The sequence below is a fragment of the Morone saxatilis genome, unplaced genomic scaffold, assembly GCF_004916995.1.
Source record: "Morone saxatilis isolate NCDOM2014 unplaced genomic scaffold, NCSU_SB_2.0 Contig7, whole genome shotgun sequence".
Classification (NCBI taxonomy): Eukaryota; Metazoa; Chordata; class Actinopteri; family Moronidae; genus Morone; species Morone saxatilis.
In genome coordinates this window covers 9,750,614-9,773,773 of record NW_023340246.1, presented here as the reverse complement: position 1 = coordinate 9,773,773, position 23,160 = coordinate 9,750,614, and the positions used below count along the sequence as shown (strand labels likewise).

Genomic DNA, 23,160 nt, shown 5'->3' with positions numbered 1-23,160 from the left:
TGTGTGTGTGTGTGTATTATGGTTACCCAAGTGTGACGCCCCCTGCACTTGTGTTTGTGTGTTCGGATACTTACGTCAGGCTTCGAGTGCTGGAAGATGATGAGGGGCAGGGTGAGGTCTCGCTGGGCCAGGCCGACCAGGTACTCTCTGAGAAGAGATTTAGCAGCACCCTCCGTCTGTCCCTCACATCGGTGCAGGAATGGCACCATCCACTGGAAGGCATCTTTCACATATCGCTCTGTGGTGGACTGGTGATAGAAAGACATTTACTATAAAATACGGTTCATCGACATTTTTATACCTACAGAATAATGTTTTTTATTCTGGACACTATTTCCCATTTTGTTCCAAATTACTGACAAATCCTGATCATTTCTGACCAAAAACCGGTTTTAACTTGGCCACTGATTTATAACTATACTTCTTCTTCGTCTTAGTATGTGATATATAAACTGAAAGTTACATATCTTGCACATAAAGTACTGTATTGAACCAAATAGGTGACAAAATGTAAATTATTTTTAAAATAGATGGTTCTATCAGCTCTTGCATTTTATGGAGATGAAGGTGTTTTTAAATTAAATGATTGTAATCAATAGATTTATCAAGAGTATAGTCATTAGCTAGGATGCTAAACATAACCAATAAAATGCCACAGAACCATCAAACCCCGGTTCTCATAGTAACACGAGTGAGAAGTCAGACTACGGGACTACAAAATGAGTGCTTTGATAGAGAATTGTTGACAGTACATACTTTTTACTTAAAAAGAGTGTTGCGAGAAGTTCCCTTAATGCTGCTAGGCTAGCAAGTTTCTACTTGCCCTTCTATTATGTGTCTGCTAAAGTTAGCAAGCCTAACGTCAAGTGTCAAGCGCAGTTATATGCTAGTTCATTTTATGTGATGCTGCAAAGGAGGAAATAAACTCCTAATGAGTGGAAAGCTTCTCCTGATCTGGACAAGAAATACAAACATAAAAGCACACAATGTGTGTTCGCAACCTGGAAACAGAATCAAAATCAGATGCAAACCCTGTGGGAGCATTTTCTTGTTCATATAGATTGATCTGGTTGGTTTTAATGTTTTTAGAACAGCACTTACATGAAATTGTGCCACGCAATTAAACCTGAACTGAACTTTAATGGCTACTTTATGTGGGTTGTGATGTGATGTGTAGGGATGCATGTCAGGTTTGTACAGGGCTTCGCACCCACCTTGCAGTAGCTATGACTCAGGATATACAGATAAGAGAGCAACCACAGGAAAAATGAAAAAAAAAATTCAGATGCTAAATGCAAACTTGCACACCCACACGCAAACATTTTACTTTTGTGTACTGTGTCTCTGATAAAGGAAGACATCAGACACAGGCAAAGAGGGAGATTTAATCTAGGCGAGTTTGGTAAACATTCACAGTCACACACACACTCACATAGCGCCCAAAGGGAGTACCAGTCAAACAGCATGTGTTAGTGCAGTCAACAACATTTGCTGGCTGCCTGCCTATATGGCAGATCCTACTGGCAGTGGTCCTCGCAGGCTGAAGCTGGCAGTTATTAGCTACAATTTAGAGGACAGCTTATATTATGTACTCCAAGGGGACTTGTAACTGTAGTACCTGCTACGGACTAGCTTTCATAGCTCTCTCGCTGCTGTTGGATGGAAAGATTGTCAAATGTCAGGGATTTCAGGAATTATAAGTAACTGATTTACTGTGAGACCGCTATTAAAAACAATTTCAAACTGTGAAATTCTTCTGTTTGCTTTTGTTGCCTATTCAAGTTGTAATTAGCATATATTATGCTCATTTGAGCAGCAGTCAAGGATTAAAGCAACCGCACTATGGAACTTTAAAATGAATTGCAAGGAAAGCTTTCAGATTTTTACTGACAGGGAACCGCCTGCACACTGTGAACTAGACAAAGCATCATGCTGGCAAATGCACATTTAACATAGAGGAAAGCGGGGTAAGCAATATTGAGTCAGCAGGGGCTGCATTATAAAAATAACCTAAATATATTCATCTCCAAAAGATGCAAAAATATTTGTCTATAATAATAATAATAATGACACACCTCTAGGACAATTTTGTTTTGATAGTGTAGACAGGGACATTTTGTTCCAGTAACAAAGTGATCTGTCATACCTACATCATTTTGGCTAGAAAATAAGATATCAGCACACGCCTAGTGAAAACAACAATTTGCATACACTTTAATCAGACTTCTGTCATTCATTTTGTCATACAAAGAATCCAAATTTCAAACCAGTAACCGATTCCAAAACACATTGTGGGAAAGGCCTCCAATGAAAATGTTAAATGTTCAAGGTGAAAGGCGAAAATCATGCCACTTACATTTTTCATGAGCAGGCGGAGCTTGTCGATGTCACTTAGCTGCTGAAAATCTTTAAGTGTCAGACTCAATTCACATGATGTCTCATACACCAGTGTTTCCATGGTGACCATGTCATCACACAAGAGCTCTAGCCCTGGGATCTCCCGCTCCTTCCCCAGACGCACCAGTGACAGGGCACAGTCCACCTGATGAACACAAAGAGATGCCAATTAGAGAACAAAAAAGAGGAAAAAACTGCAACAGTCAGTGTGAAGCAACTACATCATTAGCCAAATTCTTATTTTATTTTGAAGACTTGGCAGTTGGTCTATCTATTAAGGGATGACACCATGCTATTGTGGACTTAATCTTTAGTGTGCACTGTTCTGAGTGGTTTCATGTGACTATGAAATGTGACATTATACAACAAGACTACAGCTGCGCTAGGAGTTCTGTGAGGTTGAAAAGCTGAGCATAAAAATGGCCAAAATGTTATAAACCATAAGAACTGGACAAAATTGTGACATGGTGACGGCCATAGATGAAAAATCAGGGGATCACAAAGTTCACAGTGCATGAATAACCTGCTGGTGGTGCTAGAGCAAAGGTGAGGGGATGAAGTCAGAAGGCTCCACTCTCTGGGGCACATTAATATCCCTTAGACTGAAGTGACTGCCAATCCATATTGTATATGTAGAGATATTATAATGGATACGTGAGAGGTCACGACACCCACAAAGTCATTGGGATTCATCCTCTGGGCACCACGGATATTGATCCCACATTTTATGGCAATCCATCCAGCAATCAAGACATATACTCAAAGTCAGATCGCCAAAGTAAGTAGGATACATCCTCTGGGAAGCACGAATGTCTGTACAAAATTGTATGGCAATCAATCAAATACATTTCTCAGTCTGGACCAAAGTGATGGACTGAGCAACTGACCGATACTCCTATCCCTAGATCTACAGCGCTAGCATGACTAAAAACTAACCCCTAACCCTTGTTGCAACCATTATATTAATTTACTCCTTGTGCCTTAAAGTTGGCTGACCCTGCGGTGTGCCACACTTTCTTCTGGTGGGCACTTACCCTTTTCAGGTAAGCTGACCAATGTTACAATCAAAAAACTATCTTCAGAGCGGTCCTGCAGGGTGATGAAATAATCCCATTAAAATACAGCATGCCATATAATAAATCAAACTCCAAAAGGTGGAAGACAGAACACAGATATTTTATACTCCAACCCAAAGCAGTGCAGAAGCTCACAATAGAAAACCAACATTTGTGAAAGCTCCAATGTTTAATCTCTATTATGTGACATTTGTTGAATTACCTTTGAGGCTGTGCTATGTAGTGCTGTTGTACTGCACTGAATGCCTATATACATGCTATTGTATCTGGTGCCTTGTACGTTTCAACCTTGTTACAATCCGGTTAACTCAGCCAAAGTAACTTGTTCAGCGGGTGAATGAAGAGGTTGTTTACAGCAGGGCGCCACGTCATTGAAAAAGAGGTCACTGAACTGGGACGTGAGCCAGACAACAATATCCCAACTAATGTGAAACCAAATAACACCTGTCAGTCATTACTAATATCCAATCATTAGTCTCTAGACAATAACACAGGGAAGATTTGGGCTTCCTGTTACTCTGATCAATAAAATTCCATCCAGAAGAGCAACCAATCGATATCCGACCACCTATACGCTGGCAGCACGCCCACCCAATTGATGCTCAGACACCTGTGGATGCTAGCCAATCAATAGCAGATGCCGCTGGGCCCTGTAGTGATGATTGCTTTCTCTCCACCTTTTAGAGCAGGAGAGCCCTTTAGCACAACGGATAGCGCAGCATCTAGCACACGCACGCGTGCACTCACGGGGTCCGCAACCTTGTCATCTTCAGCTTATCTCAACACATTTCTTGCTGAATAAATAATTGCACGCCTTCATTTTTAAAATGCACGTGCACACACTCGCAGGACGAGAGAAAACCCAAATCACCTTGAGTCAGAGCCTGAGCAATTAGATACAACAAGAGAGAGAAGTCTATTGATCCAACTGTGAGTAAAGATCCTCCGTGTTCACTCCACCACTCCCCTCCTTCTCTCTTTCCCTGCTCTCCAGAGATAGATCCCCCAGCTAACCACAGACAATTCAGATGTTAAAATCTCACACTTTTTAATTACGACCTCGTCTCCTTGCCCTCCCCTCATCCTTCTCGCCACTGTTATACAACTTGTATCCTCAGTGTCTCTCTCTCTCTCTCTCTCTCTCTCACCGACTCTTCAGTCTAATTTTCCAGCTCAATTTGATCCTTCTTTGTCTCTCCTCCCTGTCCTATCTCAGCCCTTTCTTCCAAACACCGTTTTCACATTTTCACTCGGCTTAGTTTCTCTCTCTCTCTCTCTCTCTTCCCACTTCTTACAAAAAGTCTGTTACAGTCAGACTGGCCTCCATTTGAACTCCAAGTCTGGACCTTTGCCTTCTCTGTATGCCTGTCTCCTTTCTCTGTCTGACTTCCAAAGCCAACCTCTCATTTTGGGCCATTTTGTTGCCAACGGTGTTTCAAACAACACTTGTTTTTAATATCCTTTATTTCTACCCTTTTACCCCCTTACAACCTGTGATTTTCTTTCCCGCAGACAGCTCTTTCCATGAGATTGCTTTCCCTTTTTACCTCAACATCTGTTAGTCCTGTCCTCCCTTCCTCTCATCTTTCTGTGTTTGTAATATACTCTAAACTAAGTAGGGATGTTGAATTCGCCCAGCATTTATCTCCGTTTTTCTTTCTTTTTGGTTGCACTTTCATTCTCTGCTTTTTCAAAAACCCGTCTCCCTCTGTGAGTCATCTTGTCAATCTTCCCATTCAGCACCTCACTTCCTGCGGCTCTGTGACTGGTTTAAAACACTTCAGCTTCCTCTGATGTGGCTCCTTTTAATCAAACCCCATTTTCCTCCATTAAAACGCTCTCCCAAGCATAAACACGGCCAAATGAGGGATGGGAGGAGGGTGCAAATGAGAGAGAACAAATGAGCTGAAGAAGTGAAGAGGGCAGGAAGGAGGGGGAAGAAAGCTCGGCAAATGGCAGTAAAGCTGTTCCAGAGTCTCTCTCTCTCTGCTGCATCTACGTGAGTGTGAGTGAGAAAAACAGAAGTGTGAAAAAGCGAGAGACATGAGAGCTAGGGACGGTCCTGAGAGGCTCCTAGAGTAACGTGTCAGAGAGCAAAAAGCAAATGAGGTCAAATTAAAAAAGGAACAAGGGACAGAATGAAAGAGAGAGCTGGAATTCCTAGAGATTAAGACCTCCTTTTACACACACATTCGAGACTCTCAGTCTCACTTTCTTTCTCTCTTGAGTGGATGATGAAAGGCACGATTCCCCAGTTGTCTTCAAAAATGAGCAATGGACCCCCAAATCTCTTCTCCTCCATCCTCCTTACACCCAGTGAAAGGGATAAAATGGAGAAATGAAGGGGAAAGATATGACTGCACCCTAGTTAGTTCTTTCAGAAAGACAAAGAGAGCGCTGTGACAACCTTGATCCATCACTGTGAAGGAGGTAAAGAGGGGACAGAGCTGTGGTGAGGATAGTGTGGGTGGAGAGAGTGGGCAGCTCCAGCGGTTACATCCCATTACTCCACTAAACAAGTCCTATCAAGTTCTATTTTTCACTTACAGCAACAGAACGTAGATGACAGAAGCTTTGGTTACTCTTCATTAGAGGTCCATATGGCAAATATGATAATGACTGTCACAGATAGGATCAAAGTGACCTTTACTGATGGAGGTTGGCAACATCTCTTTTGCAGTCTGAATCCCAGCTCGTCACATTTTGCAGCCCCAATCTAAAAGAAGTGTGCCACGGCAATTATCTCCCCGATTGCCAGATGGCAACTCATTCCTTTATGCTGCTGTCCTGCTATAAGTTCCAATCAAGCAGAAGGATCCTGAAAAAGAACTTTAGCAGGGTGTGAAAAATGTTTCACCTTCACAGAGACATTTTTACCACTTGGAGCTGATTTTGACCACTAACAAGGGACTAACAAACTAATTGCAAGGTGAAAGTGACAAATCCAATCATTCTATGAAAGTGGGATCTGTTGAAAGCCGAAACCGTGGTAATCAGCAGTGTAATGCTTTTTTTATTTTTTTATTTTTTTAGCAGCAACCGAGAACCGCAACGACGAAAGTGTTCGCACCTGTCTGGAGCAGGAGTCGATATCCTTAGCTCTGCTCTGGTACCAGTCGGTCAGCAGCTCGATGGAGGGTGTGGCTGTGCGGAACCTCAGCACCTCTGGAGCGTCCTCATACAGGAAACTGTCATCATCGAACAAGTTCTGATCCAGCACTGCTCTGAGGAAGACATGGAGGGAGAGTGGAGTGAATTTTACCTATTTATTTGCTTTTTTAGTACAGGTAGACAGTAGATTATGCAGGCAACTTAAAAGACAAATCTGTATTTTTCGTATAGCAAAACCCATTACAAGAGCATACATATTCCTACAAAATCAATTTAAAAACACATCAATGAGCCACATTGGTGTCTGCAACCGTGTTTCTTCATTACCATGAACATGGGCACTGTTTTGACTCAGTCCCACATTTACTCTCCTGCTGCAGTAAATTTTGCATTTTAAAATGAAAGTAATATATTCATGGTCCATAATTAAAGGCGTCCATGTTCAGCCGCAATCAATGGGCTTGGGGTCGAGAGCCACAAACAGGATGGGGAAGCCAGAAGGTATTTAGAGACAGACTAACGCTAAGTTGATTTTTTGATATTCTCATGGGATTTGTTTGAGAATAACAAACATATATCACCGCTCTTACCCTTTCAAGTTTATAGGGTTAGAGTGAGAAGGGAAAGAAAAAATGGGAGAATGAGTATATAACATGTCAAAAAAGGAAAGTGGGAGAGAAACATATAAACAAATATTGGCATCACACAATCACAGTATCACAATTTCACCCTTGCAATCCCTTGCCAAGCATACCCCAATAGCCAACTGATGTTATGACTCTACACCAAAGAGCAATAAAAAAAGAGCTCGCTAAATAAAATTGTAAATGAAGCTGGCCTCCCTACAGAAGCAGGCAAATGGCATAAATTGGCAGCACAACAAGATTTGGTATTAGTTTGTTATGGTTCTGTTTAACATTTAGATAATAGGATGTCATGTTTTGTTTCACATAATGATGCCAGCACAAGCATCTGGCCTGTATGGAGTATGAATTTTAACAATTCTACACTGCGAGAGGCTTTGTTATCACAGGGATGGAGAGATTTTACTACTGTAAACCTGCTGCCCAAGCTTGGTTTATTACAATGCTTAGTGTGCAATGTGATAATGTCGGTGTGTTCCTGTCAAAGCCGATGTTCACTGTTTACCTGCACTCCTCTGCCTCGCACCAGTCCATCTCTCTGTGCCTCTGCTCATCCCATGGAATCAACACCAACTCACCTCTGTCATCCAGACTGAAAAAAGTGAAAGAACAAGGCGCAAAGAGACAGAATGAGGCAAAAAGGAAGAAAGAGTAAAAAAGGGAAGAACGAGACAGAAGAAGAGAAGGAGAGAGATACAAAATTGGAGGAAGAAGGAGTTTTGGGGAGAAAAACATAGGAAATATCTCAATAAAGCGTACATATGAGAACAAAGACCAATGAGAAGCCAGTAGTCAAAAAATAAACCGCACCACACCCACCCTATTATGGCACCTGATAAATCAGCAAAGACATTTACTGTCTCAAACTAAATACGGTCATAAACTACAGTGGTGAAAGGCAGCAACATATGGGAAATGGAAACAGCGGAGCATAATAAGGGAAAAACGGATTGGAGAAAAAAAACAAAAACAAAAGCACAACGATAAACAAGTCAAAGAACTTTCGAAAACAGTCTGAGTCGTGCCTCGGTTGTAAATAGCGAGGACTTTTATTTTCTAAACGTCGTGTTGGTACTAAGCTTTACTTCTTCCTGGTCTCCTTGAGTGTGACAGGTCTGAGGAAGACAAATAGGGAACACACAAGAAAAGGAACTAAAGTGAAGAATGACTCTGTAACCTGGCGTGTCAGTGCTGACAAGACTCAGACACTCATACGCACACTTACAGCAGTATGTGAATGCATGCACACATACTGAGCTGTTTTTATCTCTTATTCTAGGATTAATGCATTTCTTCTTGTTATCTATTTGTCTGTAGACAGAAAAATATGTAGTGGGGCTGTAAAACTCAAGGAGATAGCGCGGGCTACAAATCATCTATAGCTTTGGTGCAGTTAAAGGCCGAGTGCACACGCGCTGCAGCAGTTTTTTTTACACGGCCATAAATTCTTTCCAATCACAAAATACATAAGAAGTGTCCGAGTAGCCGATGTGATTTATGTCAACACACAAAAGTGGGAAGAGTTTTACCAACACTCGAGCGCAAGTTCATCCGTTACCATTGGGATTTTAAACACACAGACGACAGAGATCGAGAAGTCTCAGTTCTTCCTCTTTTGCTCTCTTTTTTCCCCTGTCGTTCCCCAACTCCCAGCTCCTCTTTCCTCATTAAAGACAGCCAGGTTAGAGGGTGGGGAGCAAATATTGGTGCGAGAGCCTCGGATATTGATGGGAGGAATGAATTATTCCACGCCTGCACCCCTAATCTACTCCGCGTCAGCCTGAGAGAGCCAGGCAAGCGGGGCGGGAGGAAAATGGAGATGCAAAGCAAACCTGGAGCAGGCGTTTTAGTTTATTTTTATTTCCACTGGGCCAAACCCGTTTCAAGCTGCCGGCAAAGTTTTCAACAAAATATGACTATTCTGCATTCTTCCATGCATCTAGAGGTCCCTTTTGCAGACCTGATCAATATTACAGGAGAATATTTTCCCCTTCCAATGAAGCAAGACTTTAGTATATAGCCAGTGAGCTCCAAACAGATGGCTGGAGCCGACTCCGTCTGCTGCAGTGTAGGAGCGAGAGCTGTTGGGAGGAGCAGTTGGTGCTCACAGGCTGGGGAAAATAGGAAACTGCCCCACAGCGGCAACGCCATGATGGATGCTCACTGCAGAGCCACAGCTGCCTGACCTCCATACAAACTCAGACATGGCTAATAAAAGGGAGCAGTGGCAGTGTGTGTGTGTGTGGGTGTGTGTGTGTTTAGGTGAAAGACGTAAGAACAATAATTTCTATATGGTGTATGTTTTTTAGCTCATGACTGCAGGGGACTTGTATTCATGTGCTTATTTATATAAATGTGTATGTGGGATATTATTAATTAAATGCTAGCACAGAGTATATAGGTATAGTCTAAAATGGAGGAAGGGGAAAGGGTGAAATAAAATGGAGAGGAGTAAAATGAAAAAGCGGCTTAGAGGAAACAAAAAAGGAGCAACGGATGGCTGGCTGCACTCATCGGTAAATCCAGTCTGTCACCTCTATTTGTGAACCATAAAGGGGTGAGGAATGACTTCTTCCCCTCCAAAACACTCCTCCATCATCTCCTTCTCAAATATCCCCTCCACAACTCCCTACCCTTCGGCGTTCCTCCAATCCCAAAAGCAGAAACGGCGAGGTGAAAACTCGAACAAGACCAAAGTGCAGGCAGACAACTGCAATCACTGCAGCTAGTATCGGATCACATTAAGGTGTTCAGTTTTGTTTGCATGTAAACTGAGTCTCTCTCCTTTTATTTCAGTGCTGTGTTTTCCAATGTCTTAAACTGTGGCGATGCGTGTACACTTATAGTTACATAAGCTTGTTTGTGTGTGCAGTTTTTCGAGCAAAAAAGATCCCCGATGTGCGAAGGTGAGAACAAAGAAGAGGAAGTGAGAAAGACCTTTGAGTGCGCGCACCGAGACAGGTGTGATTCCAGTTTTAGGTGATTTTAATTTGAAATGTAGTGAGAAGTGCAACTTGTGCGTTCCAGAGAGGTGTAAATTTTCAGACATCAGAAAGGGTGCCAGTTCCTGTGGTAATGCATGTATTTTTACACCTGCTGCTTCTTTGCCTAAAAAGTGAATCGTAAAAAAGGGGGGGGGAATACAAAAAAACTACTAGTTGCTATATTTCTGAAATGTCCATTTGTAGATGTCCATTTCCATTATTTTCAAGTGCTTTCATAATCATTATCAATGCATCAGTACATATGAATGGATTCCTTTTTAGTATGTTAAGAGGAAAATACAATACTGAGTATAGAATAGACAAGAATATAATGGTTTATAGTTATTTCTTAGAAAAACTGTCTGTAAAAACACACAAAGATTAATCTGAATGACTGAAAGGGCACTTTGCTTTGAGCCTTCAGTGAGTGGAGTCCAGGACTATCCCTCCATTTCTCAATTAAGCACATTTTTAAATGACAAGTCAAAAATGATGATTTCTTGTTTTTTTTCCCCCCTTAATGACTGTGTGTATTTGTGTGTGTCTCACCAGGCTTCGGGCAGCAGGATGGTGTACTCGTGCGGAGAGGTGGTTTCTGGGAAGTTGTAAAGAATAGCTAGCCGATGCTGGAGGAGTTCTGCGCCGTGGTACGTGAACAGAATGTCCAGAGCCTGCACGTTACTCTCCTGCAGGCAAGCAAATGCATGATCCAACAGCTGAAAACTTTTACCCAACTGATTTTAAATTACACAAAAGAAATTGCTAATTATGTGATTACATTACAAATATAAATGGCAATCTGAATCTTATTATTTGACACGGAGCAGCAAATACTAATGTAATATATTAGTGAACAAACAGGCCCAAAGCCATTTTGTAGGAAATACAAATAAACACACACACAGTTGCCAGTTTAAGTACACCAAACAACAGGTGTTTCTATTATTTTGTCCAATCAGTGAGGGTAAAACAGTTTTGACAACAACTGAACACTATAACCTTCAAGAAAGTAGGATTTATTGCAGGACTGTTGTATTAGACTGCATTAGTTTTGTGTACCTACTAAACTGGCAACTAAGTGCATATCACATTAGGGCCAAATGGAAAAGCAGACAAGCTAAGACAAGAAAATTAAGTGAGATGACTAGAGAGTCTGAGTCTGATGTTACCCTGGCATAGTTTCTCGCTGACAAAACAATATTTTGACTGCGGAACTTCTTGAAGAACTCTGCATCGTATTTCTGCTCGGCTGCATGAGGACCGCCAAGGATCTCCTGGAGAGTGTGAAGCAAGAGAGTAAGGGAGAGGGGGAGAGAGAGAGACCAGAAGGAATTGAGGGAGACGGAATACAACTGTGGTTCATAAAAAGACATTTGTGAAGCAGACGGTTATCTTTCCTGGGTAGAAAGTCAAACTAGAGATAAGAGGAAAAGAGTGAGTAGAAGATGTGACTGCAAATGAATGCACTAAGACAAAGTCAACTGAGGTGCTATTTAACTTTCTAGCACACAGCTGTCTTGTCCTTTTAGTTGAAACCATCTAAGGAAGGTAGGAGAGAGAGAGTGTGTAACTGTGTGCACACGCATATGTCAGGAGGGAACATTTGTTGCCCTGGCCTTTGGCTTAGAGTGATTTATGTGTGTCTGCGTGTATAAAATCTCAGTAGCATCCTCTACGCCAGTGTGTGTGTGTGTGTGTGTGTGTGTGTGTGTGTGTGTGTGCGTGAGTCGTTGTGTAGATGTGTGTGTGCGCGAGTCTGATGGATAGCCTCTGAATGGGCCTTATGCAGACAGAGCCAGCCCAAGTCGGGATGATAAAAACCCTAATATCATATTCATAGACAGCCAGAGAAAATGGATTGGGGCAAAAGGAATCTGACGAGTGCTGCAGTTACCATGACAATGTCCGAATAAAGAGAGAGACGTCATTCTGTCTGAGTTGAATATCTAGCAGGGCATAATCTCATCTCTCCTCTTCTCCTGCATGGGAGAAAGTATGGCCCTGTTCGTCTGTGATTTATCGCGGATGAGAAGGGCGTGCATGTTAACATTATTCATCGTAAATCTGAAATCCGAAGTGCTGCTGAGTAGTTGCAAGTGTCACAAGTTCCACTTTAAGCAAGTATCCATCTACGCTGCGCTGATGCTCGTGTACTGTAGTCCTCTAAAACCACAGCAAATTTGCCACAGCAAGTTACTAAACCATTCTTTTATTTACATACTTTGAATGCCTCTCACATAAATATCTTCTACAACTTTTCAATATTTCTAAAGAGATTAGTGGGGTTAAGAGAGAGTATTGATAAAAGGCATGTGAGAAAAGCCTCTGTGCTTTGGAGGGATTGGATACGAAAGGAGGAGGAATTAGGTTGCCAATGGGAAAACCAAGCAATAAAGAATTTTAAACCAAACCACTGAATTAGCTTGTGTCTTCTGCAAACGTGTTAATGAACACACAATACGGTCCTTTAGTGGCTTTGTATAATTTTAATAGTAGTTAATAGTACTTCAAACACATTCTCCTTCCTGTGAGTTAAGAGGCGAGCTTAACTCTCGAGAGCTCAGTTTATGTAATGAGTTATCAGCCTGGAAAACATCATTTCAGACTCCAGTGAGCTTGTTGGCTCCACTCCGGGCCCTTTTGTTGTCAAGGGCCCCCAAATTGAACCACATCAGGCCATCAAACCCAAACAGTTGTGGCTAAAGGGGTTCCAACTGCTGCAGACACTGACAGAGGACTGGAGCTGCTGTTGACAGGCTGCAGACAGGGTGTTAAAGTAATCTCTGAAATATCAGTGAACCCTACCACGGTTAAGTGACCTGCAGACTTTTACACTTGTCAATTGGATGCTTCAGAGTCGTTATTAGATCTAGAGCTGAAACAACTGGTAGTTTAACAGACTATTAAAGCAAGAATTTTGATAATGGATTATTAGTGTTGTTTTAAAGCAAAAATGGCAACAATTATCATATTAATCTGCATATTTTTGAGTTCTGGTCTGTCAGGCGGACAACAGGAAAGACGTCACCTCGGGATCTTGCTGACATTTTATAGACAAACAATTGATCGATAGAATAATCAGAGGACATCTCAGTTATTACATAACCTGAAGTTCTACTATGTGTAAGATTTCCAAGGGCAGATCCAGTGTACTAGAAAGGATTCAAGGATTCAAGATTATTTAATTGTCATTTACAACGCAGGCTTGTATAATGAAATTTAGATCGTAGTTCCCTTTATGCTGAAAATGCTGCAAAAATGAATGATGCAGTTTTGAGGATACATTTAGTAGTCTCACAGCCTGAGGGAAGAAGCTGTCCTTAAGTCTGGTGGTACAGCAGCAGAAAGAAAAAAAGGTGGGTGATTGTTGTTACCTCGTATGTTTCCAGCCGGTCCAGGTAGGAGAGCAGTTTCAGTCGGCTCCGACACAGCTCCTTCTGCTCCAGAGTCAGCCTGAGCATGCACACGCACACGCACACACACACATATCAACAGCATGCCTGCAAAAGCACTTCAAAGCAACATCACAATTACCATCCAAAATGGCAAATTACAACATCTGAATAGTGTTTTGTTCTAACCACAGTCCAATCAAACTTCAAGCTCAGTCCATACTCTCCACTAACACACACTCTGGCTTTAAATTAACTGTAAATTGACCCTATACAGCAGACCCACAGGGACCTATATAACAATGCTTGGGACTGGTGACTACAATACCACATGGTGCCCTCTAGACCTAATCATTTTCTAAGGGCAACAAATCAACTCCTTATGACCACAAGAACCCTTCAGTTGTTATGTATGGAATGCTAGCTGTCAATGAGGTGACCGATTGCCCTGTGAGAATCAAATCAATTTTCAATGTCATTTAATCACGACCATAAATAAATTGGATGACCACCAAACACCAAGGCGCTAGGCTATATAGGATCTACCTACAATTCAATCACTCGAGGTATGCCCAAGGGAAAAGAACCAAAAGGCTGAAAGCTACTGCACGTGGTCAGGTATGCCCCCCTCGGATCACACATACTTGCAGTAATATAAAACATTTTTCACCACATACTCACACACCCAAGTCTGATCCACAAGGAAACAACCTGACCAAGAGGGAGTGGTGCCCACAACTCCTGAAAAATGTAGCCTGGATCAACCGCAGTGTAACCACAGGAGAGCTGACCCCTCCACCGCCGTCTTAATCCTTAATCCCTCATTACAGCGTGCGCTATCAGCCCTTATCAGGGTTCCTCTACACAGACTAACAGAGATTAACACTGGCTCAACACACTCTCTGGCACATCAAAGAGTGGCGGCTTAGCACTCGTACTAGTGGTAATTATTGCTTTGCTCTGCCTCTTCAGAGCAAAGTAAGAGAAGTGGAGGTGGAGGAAGGAGAGGGAAGAGAGAGGGAGACGAGAGGAGACGAGATGTTAGAAAGCTATTTCACCCGTCTGTTTCACTCTTGAGGTTTTGTATGATGGCTCAATCATAAACTCGAATACAAACAAAATGGCCTCAAAAGAGGAAAACATGGTCATAGGACATCCTCAATTTCAATTTGGTTGACTAAACTTTGGATAAAACTCTCAATTACTGCAAGAATGCTTATTAAATTAAATGTAAAATCTGTAAAAATGCATTTTGCTATCTCAGATGCAGTTTACAAATGCAGATGATGTGCACAATCTAATAACATAGTCAAAAGCAACTACTCATCTTCACACTGGGAAAAAAAATAATTTCATCAGTGATGTCATCACGTGTTGCACTTTAGCATGATCAAATGTCTTTGTGGGTTATCATATGTTGGTAAGATGCACGTTCATTAGAGCGTGAATATGAATGAAAACAAGCGTTCCATATAGAGGAATGGCAGATACTACCCACAGCAGCACTTTTTAATGACATGGAATACCTTTTAGAAGAGAAGTATACTGGATATCTAATTTACTTTTTTTTTTCTCCCAAAGGACTGAATGATTAGATAACAGGACATGTCATGCTCTAAGGAGTTTCAAGTTTTTATAGACCTATTGTACACTCAAGATACAAGATTACATGATGATTACATGATGATTGAACTTTGAATGACTTATAAAAGCTGCAAGGCTGATGTTTTCATTCCTCAGATATTTAATTTCTGTAAATATTGTTGTAAATTCATAAAATTATGTGCCGGGGCATCTTACTTGTTCCTGTCTTTTTTCTTCCTTTTCTTATATATGGAATATAATTTGACAGATTGTACATGTCCCAATAACTCAAAGACACGCCCCACAGGAGAATAACCTGTGCACACAGAGTGGGCAGAGCATTATCTATTAACAATCAACGTTGTAAGAATCATTTAAAACAGTCTTGACAAAGGTCCAGAGCATTATGGAAATGGCCACCAACAGGTTAGAGGGGGCTGAATGTTCAATTCAGTCCACGTCTCTGGCTTCTAAATTGCAAATCCTACTGCTGAATTCCATTCAAGTACAGCATAAACAGTGTGTACTACACTGTTACACATACAAATAGGCAACCTGTCCATAAACCAAAAGGGCAACAGAGTCCCTGTGCCTTTGTAAGGGTTTATATTAGTTCTCTGAATCGCCCTTACAATAAACAGTGACTCAAGGGGGGATAACGTAGTTAAGAAAGGACCAGAATGAACAAAAACACTGCGACACATCTGAATGGAGACTGAGGGCTGTAAGATTAAAGATTCAATGTGAACTTAAATTGTTCTTCAGACTGTTACATATCATGGCACATGCTGTCAAATGTAAAAAGACTGAATCCTGATTGCTTCAACATATGTGTATGTGTATGCGCGTGCATGTGAGCTTTTTGTATTTGGAAGCTATCAAAACTGCAGATTATTACAGTCAGATGGTATCGCTCCTCCATCTCTGTACAAACACCTTGAATATGACTGTACTGGACAGAGATTGAACAGTATAAACAGGCCAACACACTCATACACTCACACACGCAGAATTGCACTTTGCGATAAAAATGATTATCACACAGTGTGAGGTACAAAATTGGACTGCATAAACAGACAAAAACACTTCGGCTCATGCCTTCACATGGACACCACAGTAAAAGCATAAACAGTTGACTGCGCATACACACACAGACACAGACACAGACACACAGACACGACCAATGCTGGAGCAAATGAGAAAATGAGACTTCTGATTGAGGTCTGGATCTGATCAGATAAGAACACCTTGCAGCAGATTGCACACTCTCATCTTCACACCCCCACCCCGCCACCCCCAATCTCTCGCTCTCTCTTTGTCTCTCATGCACACGCACACACACATTACAACTGCAGTATTGTCCATCTTGTTGCTGTATGCAGAGAGTCAGAGCAGCAGTTATAATGGCCCTCGGCAGATTCTGAATTATACTTTATTATGCATACGCAGACTGATGAAAAAGAGGCGAAAAGATAAAAATGTCTGCATGCAGCCAAAACAATGGTTTTAACACATGTAAGACGAACAACACCCAACTGGTGCGTGACAGTTAGGAATAAAAACCAATAACCAAGTCCTGAGGAAGTCTGTATTTTATGTGATATTACATTTCAGGATAACTGAATGCAAGTACAACACATTGCCTGTAGGAGTAAAGCTGGTAGTAACAAGAGAAATGTACTAGAAGGCTGGGAGAGTACATTAACATCCGTCATTGTATTGGGTTCCTTATACAACCTGTGTTTGTGGAGAGGGAAATCTTTGAGCATCCTACATAAGACACCTGAAATCAATTGATTGGTTTCATTATTGAAAATGTGATTCTCTCCTGGACAAGAACTGTCAATTACGATCTTTAAGAGTGGAGTCCAAAAGTCATTTTTTTCTGTTTCTTACCCAAGAGAACAATAATCAGATTTTATTTCATTCTACAGACTGGAGACACACACACAAACACACAGACAACATCAAAACATGCGGTGAGACAAAAGATGCACTCATTGTGACAGGCAGTAGTTAAATACAGTTCTTATCTAAACACAGGAGCATCTCACACACAAAAAGCGTGCGCACACACAGACATGCACAGCAGCTGTGATCGATACCAAGCCATTTCTGTAATGGTGGTGTAGTTAAAAAGAAATTAAGAGAATTATTATCTGTCTCAGGCCTCGGCCACAGGCCTCGAGGCAACATGACTGGATCCATTAGTGAGGGGCTCCACTGCACCAAACGCACACACACACACGTATATATAAACAACTTTTTTGGACACATGTATGAGCTGCCTGGCAGACACAACAACTCAGAGATAGAGAGGAGAAAAATCGGCATATTTAAAGAAGGCAATTCACTGACGATTTAATGTAGAGTTATTGATTTTTTACTCCCTCTTATATCTTTTTCTTATCCTCCATCTTTTCTTTATCTACCATGGACTACAGGTCCGCAATAAAGCTAAACAGTTTTATTACACAATGAGTTAAACAGAAAGAAAATCAAACGGGCAAGGGGACAAAAAAAAAAAACCTAAACAGGGAACTGAAGAGGAGATTTTACAGGAGCTCAATATTACACCGCTACTGCTCTTTATCACTCAAACGCAGACTGGAGGCTCACTGGTTAAGTGTCTGGGGTGTGAAGAACAAGAGACCCACACAATCCGGCTACTGAAGCTTGAAATACCTGTACGCACAACGTTTGTTTGCATAAACACAGCATGGATATGCATTTTTAATGTGCGTCATTCCTTTAAGTATATGACTTTTTTGTTTACACGTTGTCATTTTTAACAAATGTGTGTATGAACTCATTAAGCTTGAGAGTTTTTTATGATACATAGGAGTGTGTATTTGCATGCGTGTGTGTGTGTGTGTGTGTGTGTGTGTGTGTGTGTATGAGAGGTGATTAGTGATCACTAAAGGGTTTTTCATTAGTCTTTCCCTGGGCACTCGACAACAAAGGCATAAATTACCTCCAGCAGATTACCCACTAATCTCCACCAATGCTCACTCCTTCTCTCCCCCTCATCCTCATTAATGTCCCTGCCTTTATGATCCCCTCTCCAGTGTGCGACCTAATCAAACAATCAGTGTTACATTTGGCAGCCTTCTCTCCCATTTCCTCACGGTTTTCCTTGTCTACACCTTAAATACCTTCGCCACAATCTCTCCTTTTCGTTATTTTCAACAAATCAAAGTGCAGTCGCAACACCTATCATTATAGTTGACACTGTGAATAATAATGATTTAATTTAAGCTCTCCATACAGCAGGCATCAACCTGCCAACAAGGCAATTCACACAGGTCAGGATCTGGATTTTACCACCCACCTAACAACTGCTACTCAAAGTCGGAAGCTGGTGTTGAATTCAGGTGGTGCGGTCTTGAAAGTTTTGTGAAAAACTATACAAACTACTTCCTGCGATTTAGTAACAAAAGTAACGCCCTATATTTGCACAGGAGTATTACTGTCTGTGGACTTGTAGTAATTTATAATAATTGCAGAGGTTGTCTGTGATCTTAATCCCATGAGAATCTGCCATGTCCTTAATTTCTACAGTTAAAATTCCACCACATACTTTTACACTTTTACTTTTACACATTACTTTTTTGCCAAATACAGACACCATGTGAAGGTTTGTTTTCTCAACGCTATTTTCCCACCTTTTTTCCCGGTCGAGAATTATGAAGTCTGTGTTGGTATTTATAAATAAAAGTGTTGACAGCAAATTTAGAAGGCTCATCTCACTACACAGCATGGAGACGCATTCGCAAAAAGAACAACCTGAGATCCAACAAAAGTGCAAAAAAGGGATTCTATAGCGCTATCATGCTAACATTTGCTAATTAGTACTAAACAGCTGAGTTCTAATACTGTCCCAGGTATCTGGTCATAAACTGAAGCATTAAACGTTGACCTGATGGTGAAGCTAGATGAAAGGTTAGGGGATCCAGAATATTACAAATCATCCTCTGGGGACCATGAATGTCCACGTAGTCAGGGACATAAGTGGTGAACAAACCAACCGACCAACCACCAAGCCAACCAATAAACACACCTGCTGGCAGATCAACATTGCCATTCCTAAAGACATGCTGCTGGCATGCCTAGAAAGGAGTATCATACTGTGAAAGGATTTTATGTGTGAAATAGGGGCTTTGGTAACTTGCACAAGGACATTTCATAAAGGCAGATGCTTGCCAACCAAGCTTGGGTCCTCTAGCTGAAGGATGGTCTCTGCAACCATGAGCCATGCAGCCCTGGTGATTTTGTTCAAATAAATGCACTAGTCTCTGTACGCTCAGAACACTGGCAGCACTTCTGCCTGCTGTGACTTTCTGTATTCATCTGCTGTCTGGCTGAATAACTGAGCTGACTAACCAACAGTCTGACGACCGTCTGTGTACCTGCTGAAGTCGACCTTAGCCAACAGCTCTTGTCTCTTCTTGCCCTCCTTCTCCTTCTTAATTTCCAGCTCCACATCGTCTGACAGGATGTCTTCGTAGGGCAGGTCATCGAGGTCAACGTCGCCTGGCATGATAAACCTGGCAATGGCAAGGAGATGACACATACTGTAGCTAAATAGTAAATACAGAACGAGCCTCAGGTTGAATGAGAAGCTGATAAAAATCAATTGGCTGTTTTAGACTATGCATGTGCAAGGATTGCGTTGGCGTGTGATCATGTATTGGAACACCCTACCTGCCCCCATCTTCCCTGTTTCCTATGGCTATGAGGGCCTCAAGGTCGGTTCCCTTCAGGCCGTACTGCAGCAGCTCCTTGGCCGCGTCAACGTTCTCTGGGACGCGCTCCACACACTCGTGCAGCACCCATGAGCGTTTGCAGATCTTGCTCTGGGTCAGACGTAGGGGAATGGAAGGAGAGGGAAGAAAGAAAGGGAAGGAGTTCAGAAGAAATGATGGGATAAAATGAGATACAGAATTAGGAGGGAAGGGTGTGAAAATTTGCTACAAATTGGTAAAAATGATGCGTGAAATAGAGTAAGGGGGTTGTGCTGCACTTAAGCGTGTGCAGTGCACTACTCGCCCACACACATACACTATATATTTCTTACCAGACATCTAATATACTGTGATAAACACCAAAACTGATACACTTCTTCATCTCTCTCTCTTCTTAACCTTCTCTCCTCCTCCTTTCCTCATTTCCTCACATCTATCTCTCTTATTTCTTCTATCTTTTACCAGATAATCTTGTATTGAAGCGATGCTGACGGTACTCTTCCTCCACTGTCTCTGGTAGACAAGGTCAGAATCCAGATTGTACGCTTGGGCAAGAGACAGGGCTTCACCATATTCTTCATTGTCAATCTGTGGGATGAACAAAAATGCACAAAATAAACACATTATGAGGACATGATCTAGCTATATATACACATATATATGCATGTTTTCTTCACATTATGGAGTGGACAGCACTAAAACAAACATGTGCCATGAGAAAAGATGAGCGAATTAATGTTTATAAATGACAGGAACAATCCATTTGATGATAAGATTATCCAGAAATTGGGCAGGCACAGAGCAAATGTTGTGATGTAAACTTTAGGTACAAAAATACAATACAGAATAAAAGTCATTTCATATTGTGGGAGTTGTTTTTAAAAAAAAAAAATTTTAATATCCAATTAAGGTTCCAAGGGTATATTACTGATTTAATCTTCATGCACTGTGTTCCTAGACAAAATTAAATTAATAAAATGCACTAAACAAATTCGAACCACACAATATTTAAAGCAATTATCAAGGCAAAATAAAACACACACAGGAGAAAAGTCCATTGCCCAATTTCCCATCACACTGAAGGACAAAGAAGCCAAGGCTTTGAATAAACCTGCGCGCACGCAATGGCACTTCCGAAATCCTGAGTGCGCACTCTGAATGCTCAAAGACTGAATAGGAACAGCTCTAACATGCAGATTTCAATCTGTGAAGCAATGTGCAATGTGACACAGTCTGGACAGGGTCTGCTACATAGGGATAAGGAGAATGGCTGAAGGGGAATAAAATATTTGGGGATATTTGAAGAAAAGAAATCAAATCAGGATTTGGATACTGGGACTTAATCTCACACACAACAGTACTGCCTCACTAAAATAATACAAACACAAAAAGTCTACAGCCAGCTAGCAGCTGTGCATACTCACAGCTAACATGCTGATATTTAGCAGGTATGATTACCATATTCATCTTCTTAGTTTAGCATGTAAGCATGATGGCAAGGTAATTAGTTTTGCAGGTGTTTGATCCTAAACCAAATGTACTTCACATTTTTGACCTGATAAAGGACAAGTCAGGGGATATGATCATTAGTGCTTTTAAACACTTAGATGGTAAGCATAATAAACATTACACCTAGCATTCTGATGTTTGCTCAAATCACAGATCATCGATCAAGTACAGCCTCACAGAGACACTAGCACGACTGTAGCCTCTTTGTCTTGTTACTGTATATTTCTCTTCCGTAGCAGCAATAGCTGGTTGTTGTCATTAATGCCGTATTATTATTAAATAAGCCTGGCTTGGATGCTATCACATAATGATGCTGAAAGAGGTTTTGTGTCATATCAGTGTCTTTTTAAATTATTTTATCTAACAGCATGACACCTCAGTTATCCAAGCCCACTCAATGTGTGTGAAAGTACATGTGTGCAAACAGGCTGACTGACACACTGCGCATCCATCTCTTTCTGTGTGTAGGAGTACAAAGCAACACATTAGCCAGACTGCGGTTCCTCGAGGGCAATAAGAACCCCACACAGTTAAACCTCACGTAGGAGGACATCAAAAACTGCTTCTTTCTCTCTCTGGATTCAGCTAATAAATCTGTTATCAGCCCTGCCAGTGTGCTACTCTCACAGGCAGGGTTACGACACCAAACTTATGAACACATGAAGAGGCTGACTAGAGGAAATAACCCAGAATCGCTTCATCTGGTCTATTTGCAGACGATTGGACAACAAACCTCACATGAGGTGAACCTCTGAGGAGAGATCAGGTCATTTCTGTGCGTGTGTGTGTATGTGTGTGAGGGTGTGTGGGTGAGAGTGTGTATAGGTGTGTAGGTGTGTGTGCAACTGTAGAAATATAACACAAGCAATATGCAGGCGCTGACACCCATATACATGCATACGCATACACCGAAATACATGCAGAAGAAGACAATACAGCGTCTGTATTGTCTTCACTCACACGCCTACATGTGGTACATGTGAATAGAAAAATTCCAACAGGAGAGCCAGAGCAGCAGCTGGGGAAGTGCTGCGGGTACCAAGTGTTACAAAGAGATAATAATGATATATTACTTTGTAACTCTCCACTGTTAGGATTGATGGTAATGACTAATGGTGTCTAATGATGATGACAATGATGAAGAAGGAAATAGATGATGGGTCATAAAAATGACTGATGAACCATGCTCAAACTTGGGACCATTGAGAGCCGATACTGTGCTTTGTGATAGAGCATGTTGTTGTCTTTGCTGCAATTTGTAGTGAGTAGCAACAACAGCCATATTTCTAATGCAGCAATTAGAATTCCAGAGAAACCCCTGGGACTGAGAAATAGCCTTAAAGCGGGCTGAACATCTTGCTTGGTTTTCATTTCTCCTCAACAGCACTCTGGAGCTGATCCAACAAAACAATAGCACTTCACTGAGCTGGCACAGGATTTATTTAGTCAGAAACCAATTTTGCAGATCGGCCTGTTATAATTCCGTCAGTGACCAAACGGATACATATGACGTCCTTCAGTTGCTGCTAAATTAAGTGGCAAAAAGAAATGAAGAGTTTCTTGGTAAATGTGATATCCAGGATTGAAGAGAATTGACAGCTGCTCTTAAAAATGATTACTGGCATTACACTAAGGCAGATATATCAGCCTGAATATGATAAAGGCCTTAAAAAAGGGGTGGTATAATTACAAATGGAGTATCTTTGAAATATTAAATA

The 23,160-nt window shown here is 41.4% G+C and overlaps 1 protein-coding gene across 1 annotated transcript in view; it reads right to left on the bottom strand.

Moving 5' to 3' along the window:
- Positions 1 to 23,160, bottom strand: part of nbas (NBAS subunit of NRZ tethering complex) — a 138,189-nt gene that overhangs the window by 95,190 nt on the left and 19,839 nt on the right. The window contains exons 16-25 of the mRNA XM_035679126.1: positions 20,396 to 20,521; positions 19,893 to 20,044; positions 19,598 to 19,735; positions 13,587 to 13,665; positions 11,382 to 11,486; positions 10,762 to 10,898; positions 7,734 to 7,820; positions 6,544 to 6,697; positions 2,357 to 2,542; positions 71 to 248 (exon numbers count right to left, since the gene is read on the bottom strand). Coding sequence (XP_035535019.1) covers positions 71 to 248; positions 2,357 to 2,542; positions 6,544 to 6,697; positions 7,734 to 7,820; positions 10,762 to 10,898; positions 11,382 to 11,486; positions 13,587 to 13,665; positions 19,598 to 19,735; positions 19,893 to 20,044; positions 20,396 to 20,521 — 1,342 coding nt within the window. The remainder of the gene's footprint in view (positions 1 to 70; positions 249 to 2,356; positions 2,543 to 6,543; positions 6,698 to 7,733; positions 7,821 to 10,761; positions 10,899 to 11,381; positions 11,487 to 13,586; positions 13,666 to 19,597; positions 19,736 to 19,892; positions 20,045 to 20,395; positions 20,522 to 23,160) is intronic.